The following is a 9,735-nucleotide window of genomic DNA, read 5'->3' on the forward strand; positions in this document are numbered from 1 at the left end:
CTTATATACGGTACTAAAGGTCCTAACACCTATATTCAATCATCAATAACCATGCATAGGTCCAACCTTTAATAACACTGAATAAGCAAGACACAAACTGTTAGCTCACCAATGCCATTGCGTTCATAGCAGTACCCAAATAGCTGATTATGTCAAGAGGTTCCACATTTTTTTAGGTCCACATTTTTCAACATTATTTATCAACCCCATTTAATAGAGCAACAATCTTCAGTATCTGACACAATCCTATCCTGTATTTGGAGGCAGCTGTCTGTAACACATTTATTTTACCCTTGTCTGCATGCTTGCTGCATATAATAATCCTTACAAATGTCTATTTCCTTGCAGCATATATTATGCAGCTGCAATATTTCCCAAATAGACGCTAAGACGAAAGAACGGTCAATTCCAGCACCAAAAAATGAAGATCTGTCTTTATTGCGTAATGTCTTTGTCTCTTTTTTTAACTTTCTTCCGCACGGACCTGTGATAAGACATCTACTTTTGCCGTGGACAGAAAGGTGTTGCCTTAGCTACAATGACAGGATAAATCAATACTCTCTGGTGTGAGCTGAGCATTGACCCAGGCCATATTTAACAAAGGCTTAGGGCTGCTCGTTTATGGCAAAAATCATAATCTCGATTATTTGGGTCAATAATTGTAATTGCGATTATTCATTGACTTTGAAAACATCAATTTATTGGAACAGTATGTTTTTAACAGTTGATTATCCTGAACTTTAAGTATAATTCAACTGAAAAACCAAAAAAAAAAATTGTATTAAAAAAAAAAAAAAAAAAATCGTTTTATTTCGATCACGTTGTTTTCGTAATCGTTGCAAGCCATAATCTTAATCGCGATTAAAATACGATTAATTGAGCAGCCCTACAAAGGCCTACCGGTGATCGCTTTTGTTTGAAACCCCCAAGGTTCCATTCATGAATTCATTTTTAGCATGCCTAGCAAGAGGCACCAATCAAACTTATAGTTGTTGCAAAGGTAGTGTCATGATGTCTTAATTCAGCTGTAAATGTTTGCATTCTTCAGTTCTGTTTTGGACCTAATGTAATGCATGTATCTGTTTGTTTTGCAGGTGCCCACATTCTGCTGCAGAGGAGAGAGCACCAGGATGAGGAGACTGTAGGCACCCGCCGTAGTATGGCCGCGTCCCGTTCCTCGCGTGTCACAAGGTCTTCAGTGGGGCTCAATGGATTGGATGAGAACTTTTGTGGTCGAACCCTCAGGAACCGCAGCATCGCCCAGCCGGAGGACACCTCGGTTTCTCCGGTGCCAAGGGCCCGCTCGCCCAAGAAGAAGCAGGACGGCAAGCAGGAGTCGAAACAGGACACCAAACAAGACGTTAAGCAGGACGTTAAACAGGACTCGCAGCAGGACACCAAGCACGAGGCAAAGCAGGACGCTCAGCAGGACGCTCAGCAGGATGGCCTGTTGGAGGAAAAGTTGACTGACTCGAATGCTTCTCCGGCTGAGGCGGAGCATTGGAACAGCTCCAGGAAACGGAGCGCATCCTGTTTAGAAAAAGACATTAGTCCTGAGAAGTCGGAGAACTGTGACAGAGGGAAGGGCTCGCGGGACGCCTGTTCTCAAATCAAAAGGGCCAAGCGGTGCTCCCGCTCCGCAGAGTCTCAGGGACACGACGAGGACCCCGAGCCTCTCAAATCTGACAGTCCAGTGTCTGTCCCGGAGCCTAGCAAGGAAAACAGTTGTGAGGATTTCCCCAGCCAAAACTCTTCTCCGGCCTCACCTGTCCACATTAAAGAGGAAGATGAGCCGCCGGAGGGGAAGGCAGAGGATGGACACGAGGAGTGTGACAGGGCAACTCGGCCCCCCAATGCTCACAAGGCCTCCAATGGACTCAAGGAGAATAAAGCAGAGGAACCCAACGCACTCACTGAAGAGCCGAGTGCGACCCCCCCCTCTGTCTCCAACACCCCGTTGCTGCTTAACGGCAGTCAGACGGCAGCTCCCTCACCCCCCCACCCCGCTGTGCCTTGTAGAAACTCTGTCCCTCTGCAGGTGGAGGTCTCTGGCTCAGGGGAGTCGCCAGCCTCACCTGCACCAACGTTTGTTCCAATGGACCCTGTCCCCGAGTTGATAGTGGCTAAGGTGGAGGAGGTGGAGGTGGAGGAGGTAGAGGTAGAGGTGGAGGTGGACGTGGTGGGGGAACCGTTGTGTGTCTCCCACGAGGAGCAGGTGATCGAGACGGTGAACGACACCAACGGCCGGCCACTAACACCGCTGCAGGAAGCCACTGCCTCCACCTCCTCCACTAACATGAACATTAGTCCAATCAACAACAACAACTCAGGAGAAACAACACCCCCTCTAGCAACAACCCCCTCCCCGACAGAGCCCGGGTACAACCCCTCAGTATCCAGCACGCCCCCCTCTTTCACAGAGCTCTATGAACACAGATACACCCTGCGGACTTCACCCAGGAGGGCAGCCACCGGGGGCAAGGCCTCCTGCTCCAAGCTCAGCTCTCCTCCTCGAGACAATGGTCCCCTGAAGGAAGAGGGGGAGGTGGAGCTGCAGGAGGAGGCCTGCCCTATGGTGGAGGAACCTGCGCCCTCAGGCTCTGTGGGCCCCTCCTGTGAAGGGCCGGTCTCCATGGCTGAGGACATTGTGGCCGTGGTGGCTAAAGAGGAGGACCAAAGCAGGGAGGGGACGAGGAGCCAGCCTGCTGAGGAGGAGGAGGAAGAGGAGGAAGAGGAGGAGGAGCCAGACGTGTATTACTTTGAATCGGACCACCTGGCTCTTAAACACAACAAAGAGTATGTAGGAGCTCCCCGGGGATTATGCTCTCTCCTAGGGCTGCTCGATTATGGCAGAAATCATAATCTCGATTATTTGGGTCAATAATTGATATCACGATTATTAAAAACGATTATCCATTTACTTTGAAAACATCCATTTATTGGAGAATTTTTTTTTGAACAGTATGTTTTTATCAGTTGATTACCGTGAACTTTAAGGATAATCCAACTGAAAAACCAATAATACAAAAAATTAATTTAAAAAAAAGTAATAATAAAAAAATATTTTTTTTTTTTCGATTACGTTGTTTTCGTAATCGTTGCAAGCCATAATCGTAATTGCGATTAAAATACGATTAATTGAGCAGCCCAACTCTCTCCTCCTCATCTCTCTCACACGTGTTGATCGCTGTGTTCTGTGGTCGTTACTTCTGCTCTTTGGCTTTGAAGGAAGTCACTTCCGAGTTAATGAGGATTTGTTTGTGTTAAAAATGTGTTTTTAAAAAGTGCTGAAGTATTTTAGGGAAGCAGTTTATATACTTTGACTATGCTGCTTGTATTTGTATTTATCATTAGAAGTGAATGATTCTGAACCACCCCTCAGGTTGGTCACGGTTACGGGCCATTTCCTGCTATATTTGTTCAATGTTACATTTATAATTAAGAGGCCTTAAGAGATCTTAAATGTTCTTATTCCACAAGACAAAAGCCCAAATGAGATTCTTTCCTGCCCCTCTGATTTCTTTGATATCTCTGATTGTTGGCAGTGTTGTACTTATTAAGGATCATTTCTTTGTTCTTGACCTACAGCTACAGAAGTTCAAATGAAAAGTAATCTTAAAGAAATCAATATTGCCCTTTTGAAACTGCAATCCCTCTTTTCCAAAGACTGGATTCAAACTGAATTTCCCACTTGGGGGATAAACATCTTCTTCTTTATCTTCGAAAACAAATGAGAGGAAGCAGCACGTATAAGTGTTATGAGGTTGTTTCATTATCTGTTATTTTTAGTTTCTTCTCTTTGTTTATGGGAGAATCAGCGAGCATCTAACTATAGCTCCTGTATTTCTCAGGTTTTACACTTTGTAAGCGTTTCATTTCCACCCTCTATCTCGAGCTGTGATTGTGTGAACTTGCTGCCAGTTGCCCGCTCTCCATATCCTAGGGAGATTGGATTTTAAAAAGACTCTGCCGATTGCCTCGGATCCGTCTGTTCGCAGTACGATGAGTTATTTGACAGGAAAAGGGTTCCTCGTGTGGGGTTTGTTCCTAGTTGTCAAACAGGATGGGATGTTTATGATGGTGGGCAGGTCCCATGCTGAGCTCATTCAGGATGTATCTTCAGAGGAGGGGGGTGCAGCAGCTGAGGTCCCTTTGTCTTTGACACCGATATTAGTCAATGTGTTACATTTGGAGACTGGCTTCAGAGTAAGATTTCACTGCTCTCCGATTCCAAGTTTCTGTGACGTGCCAAGTCTTAGTTTCTGCTGAGCGAGGAGTTATTTGAAGGCTCCGATCAATGCAGTCATTTTTAAGGGAGCATGACTAGGCATTTTAGGGTTTGCTGAATATGGAGAATTGACACGGTCATGATTGATGATGTCTTTACAGAACAACTTTTATTTTCATGGTGCAGTTTTGTCCATTTGGACACAGTCCCCTCGACTGATTTCAAGAAACTACTTTATTCGAGCCAGCTTTTTATTTGTACCCTGTGGTTTTCAGTGGTATTGGGGCCCAGCAGGTGGCAATGGTACACCAGGCTTCTCCTCGGACACCTGGCGGGAGTCCAGAGAGCGGAGAAGCTGCGCCAAGTCCTCCTCACTTCCTGTAAACAGATGAATACACACACGGATCGTCTGTTCATCTGAGGAAGGCGGCATGCTTGCGTTTGAGTCAGAGTGACTGTAGTACAGGAAATGTGCAGTAGTGGCTGCAGGGGCAGATTTACAGCTTCACCGCACTCAGTGATGCAGAACGAGGTCAGCAGAGCGTCACCTAGTGCAAAGGGTGGTGTCTGTATCTAATGGAGGGATATGAGGTCAAGCACCGGTGACTTGTTTGAATGTTTTGCTCACAGGATTTTCAAACCACAGCAGCTGTTGAATACATTCTGTCCTGTGCATTGATTTTCATTCATGTCCTGTTAGGGGGGGTTGATCCACTCTGAGCACTCGCATTAGGTTATAGCCATGTAGTAAACTTGTCACATTCCTGTCCGTTCACTGTGGCTCCTCTGCGTCAGTCGCACACTTAGTCACTGACAGCTCAGTTTGCAGCTCTTCTGTGGCGCAGAGGGTGTGTGAGGAAAGGTCAGACTTGTAAAGCGTGGACGGCTCCTCAAGCGCCGCAAAACCCAGTGTTTGTCGTGCAAAGGTTTCGCTGTTGCTATGAAAACCGGGCTCAGTTACCGAGCAGTGGTTTAAGTGCATCTTCTCTTCCCCTTGAACCTTCACTTACCTTCTGCAGTTGCAATAGATGAGTTGCTGTTTTGATTATTTGCTAAAGGAGCAGCTGGTTTGAGACACATTTTCTTTGCAAACTAAATGCCTTTTTTTTAAATGCATATTTTGCAAAATAAGTGGAAAGGTTTGGAGTCTGTTTCATTTCTTGTGCAATGACTCAAAGCAAGGAGCATTCATTCTGGTTAGATTTCTGTGGCTTCGGTGCACAAAGTGAGCAGTGTTTCCGTCGTATGGATACTGATCTTGTTTTGTTTAAGCCGTCAACAATACATTTATATAGTGATGTAAAACCACATCTCACTATTTATTTTTTTGAAATATTATTTAGAAAGGATCTGTTTTGAGTCCTTTAAAATCTGCAAATTCTCTCCATCTGCTGAATGACTTGCCAAGGTTGACTTTTGTTTTGGTTCCTGATTTTTGTTTTCTTTGCTAACCCTACCCGGCTTCAACCATAGCCACAAAACGTCAAAAATATCATTCTGGATAACATACTATTACTCCCTGCAAAGCTTGGCCTGTGAACAAATGCTTCCTCTGGGAATCAGGTTTTGGAACAGACATACAAAATAACTACAAACAAACAGACAACCTTCTTACTGATGGGCTCGTTTGCATATTTAGGTCATTTTCAGGCATCCATGTTAAAAATGAGACCTTATTTTTTTACAACCGGTTTCTTGTAGTCGCTTTTAGCCCTCAGCTCCATGATTGAATTATGCATCGTCCGGGGTCTAAAAGTTTGATGCACTGCAGCATTGCGAGTGTCAGGTTGAATAATGTAAGCCGTCCCTCCCTCCCACTGTTGTCTAACCGGGCTCTCCTGCGTCTCAGTTACCAGAGGCTGCTGCAGACCATCGGGGTCCTCGAGGCCCAGCGAACACAGGCCATCCTGGACCTGGAGACGTTGGCACGGCAACAGAGGGAGGCGCTCGCCGATCCCATCAGCTTTGTGGAGCAGCTGCAGAAACGGGTAACTAAACAGCAAAGTTTGAATAGCTATTAAAGGTCACCTATTATGCAAAATCCACTTCTTCATATGTCTTCTACATCAACATGTGTTCCCTCTGTGGAAAAAGATTCTGGAAGTTTCAGGAAAAAACGTTTTGTCCTGATCCATTTATATAAAAAATGAAAATGATCTGATCAGATTTTGGCCACTTTATGATGTCATAACAGTTTTTTGGCTTGTGTAACCATTAGCCAATCAGCAACCAAGGTACCCCCCCCCCCCACCTTATCACCTGAATCTCCTCCTAGAGCACCATTGCGTTCTTTTTAACCAAATCTCTCTCAGAAGAAGGGCGTGGGGAGGGGCTCCTTTATTTTTCATTCTAAAGTAACAGACAGACAATCAGCACTTTTGAGAACAGGGCTGAAAACAGAGGGGATTTTATGGGTAAGTGCATGCTCTGCAAATGATCGTTTTGGTGTTTGGAGCCAAAAGATTATGGGTAATGCTGCAATGATCTGTTTGGTGTTTGGAGCCAAACACTTTAGAGACATGTTTGTATAAATCTGAGATCTATAATATATTGATGAAAAACAGTATGATAGGGGACCTTTAAAAGGAGTTCTTGTTCTTAGGTTTTTAGCCTGAGGGATACCTGGCTGCTCGAAACGCTGCTTGAATAAATATTTGGGAGCTTTTTATAATTCACTGCAGACCACTTCTCCTTTTCCACTGTATGACTCAGATTATGTTCTGCACCTGTTCACAACTGAGACAGGATGTGCAGACTGTCCACCTTTCTCTCTAGATCTTTCTGAATGCTCATGAATAAAATATGAAGGGGAAATGAATTTGTACATTTGTCCACTCATGTAAATGCAAAAACACTGAACACAATCAGAACACCTGCTGCACGTGTTAAAGCGACGACCTGCTTAAATGTTATATTCACTCATTAGCGTATGGTAATTTGTGTGCAGAGAGAAGGATATTGTGCATTCAAACAAAAGAAAATCAAGTCTTGAAAAGCTCAGTATAAAGCCAGCAACCCAGTCTTTTGAATACAGATTTATAAATCACTTGAAGACAGACATCCATGCTAACTTGGTTTACGTTAAGCAATGCCTGGCGTTTTTTTTTTATAAAAGCACAAAGTTACCAGACAAAACGTAGTTAACAAAAGTAGAAAATGTCCCAAAACATAAGCACTTGTCTTGCAGTGTTTGCTTCTCATACATTGCCCCATGTTCAACCTTGATGCAGGAAAGTTTAAGAAGTTAAAATGTGTTTTTGTTATTTGTTAATGGATTTTAACCTTCTTGTGTCCGTCAGGTTAATTTGGGTTTGCCGCGTCCTCAGCGAGTCGTGCAGCTCCCTGACATCGGATGGGATCAGTACACCTCAGGCCTCAGCGACTTTGAGAGAGAGTTCTGCGACAAGAAGCGCAAAACCAGGCGGCTAAAGCTGATCTTTGACCAAGGCATGTTTACACCGTATATGCTTTGTCTTTGTGTATGCAGTTTTTCTACCCTTTCATTATAAAAATGAACAACTTAACGATTCTTCTTCCACTTAAAAAGTACTAATTCTGCTCTTTCCGTCCCCTCAGGTTTGCCTGCCCGACCAAATAGTCCAGTAGAGCCCAAGAAGGAAGGCGAGTCGTCCACCATGTACTCGTCTCTGCCCACTAGTGACGCTCTGGAGAACAGCAGGCAAGCACAGGTATGGCTCAGCTGAAATCACACACACACACACACACACACACCACACCACAACACAACACAACACAACACAACACAACACAACACAACACAACACAACACAACACAACACAACACAACACACACACACCAACCACACACAGCTGTGATGGTCTCCCAGTATATCATTAGTGCAGATGCAGCTCCATCCGTTTGTTTCTATCTATAGCCGGTGAGTAACCGATCTCCTGCAGGTTGGCCTACAAATCATCCCGTTGTTACCTCATTACATGCGTAGGCCTCCTCTCCCCCGCCGGGAGAGTTAAGCATGCAGCACATGTGAGCACAAAAGATGGTATCTATGGAAACATGAGGAGCCCGCCTCCCCCACACCTCTGTATAGGCAGTGAGGTTTCACTTTTGATTGATTGTTGGGATTAGACGGCGCCAAGCACCGAGCAAACAACTGGATCCCTTCTGTTGAACTGCCTGTTCATGTTGTGCCGTTACATTTGCATTCTCCAAGGTTACACTCTGACATCTCACAGGATTGTGTTTGTCAGTCTGAAGTGTTACTGTGTTTTCCGCGTTTTTCCCAATTTCCAGTCTCCTCTGACAGTCGGGCTTTGTGTGTCACTCTGACGGATCTCTTTTAAACGGTGCAGTGTCCATTATTCTGTATCTTTAACATGGCTGTCACTCATGTTTTCTTAACAGTTGATCAGGGGGAGGATCTCTCAGCCGAACAAGTCCGACACGTTCAACCAGCTGTGGACGGTGGAGGAGCAGGTAGGTGTTCCATGCTGGGATTTATTTCCCAGATATTATAACATTGTTTTCACAACCCCTGTTTCTCACTTGGATTTCAGAAAATGAATAACTTCATAATAATAATAATACACTTTATTTATATCGCACATTTCCAATTGCTTTTCTTAAAAACAGAACACAATTAAATACAAAGAATTAAATGAACTAAAAACCTTACAAAACAGAGGAAGTAAATCAAACTAAGTCAAATGGTGAAACAGAGTTGAATAAATAACAGTAATACAAAAATAAATAAAATCAAATAACGGTCATTCTCAAAAAAAAAAATTTTTTAAAGAGCAGAGAGGCAGGTCGCTATCAAACATTTCTCTGATAAAATCATATAAAATACATGAAACACTAATGTTGCAATGCAGTATATTATCATCCATTCCTCAAATAAATTGTCTTTATATTGTTTTAATCTGTTGTTTTGTATATTTTGCTAGAAAAAACTGGAGCAGCTTCTCCTGAAGTTCCCTCCCGAGGAAGTGGAGTCCAGACGGTGGCAGAAGGTCGCTGATGAGCTCGGCAATCGAACAGCGAAACAGGTGACGGAGAAAAGCCATTCAACTGATGCTCGTTTGATTTATGCTCATTACCTGCTTTGTGTTGTTTGCTCATTTAAAAAAGATGTTTTTAAATTGACCTACACCTGAGTGCTAATGTGTCCTTGTGTTTTATTCGCACTGATAAATCTGTGTGCCTTTTACTGTTGAAACAGAGTTACATGGCGTGTACTCTCTGCTAAAAGGCAGAGACCCCCTGCCGGCAGCAGGATCATACACTTGCGTGACCTCAATTACCTGAAGCAGCTGTTCCTCGGTTGGAAATCATTAACACAGCCATTTTCCTTTTAAAACATTCCAGGTGGCCAGTAGGGTTCAAAAGTACTTCATCAAACTGACTAAAGCTGGTATCCCCGTGCCTGGAAGAACACCCAACCTGTGCATGTACACTAAAAAGGTATTTAAAGGTTATTTACTTACAAACCGCTTAACCCCACTGAGTTACTAATGGGGCTTCCTTT

At 44.0% G+C, this 9,735-nt stretch overlaps 1 protein-coding gene across 1 annotated transcript; it reads left to right on the forward strand.

Moving 5' to 3' along the window:
- Window positions 1-1,071: 1,071 nt before the first annotated feature.
- LOC104943482 (ZZ-type zinc finger-containing protein 3-like) lies at window positions 1,072-9,722 on the forward strand. The gene is made up of 7 exons (XM_010768954.1): window positions 1,072-2,796; window positions 6,078-6,216; window positions 7,528-7,675; window positions 7,805-7,917; window positions 8,613-8,684; window positions 9,155-9,256; window positions 9,576-9,722. The coding sequence occupies exons 1-7, from the start codon at window positions 1,160-1,162 to the stop codon at window positions 9,720-9,722; spliced, it is 2,358 nt and encodes a 785-aa protein (XP_010767256.1). The 5' UTR covers window positions 1,072-1,159.
- The last annotated feature ends 13 nt before the right edge of the window (window positions 9,723-9,735 follow it).

This window comes from Notothenia coriiceps, unplaced genomic scaffold, assembly GCF_000735185.1.
Source record: "Notothenia coriiceps isolate Sejong01 unplaced genomic scaffold, NC01 NC01_scaffold00000120, whole genome shotgun sequence".
Classification (NCBI taxonomy): domain Eukaryota; kingdom Metazoa; phylum Chordata; class Actinopteri; order Perciformes; family Nototheniidae; genus Notothenia; species Notothenia coriiceps.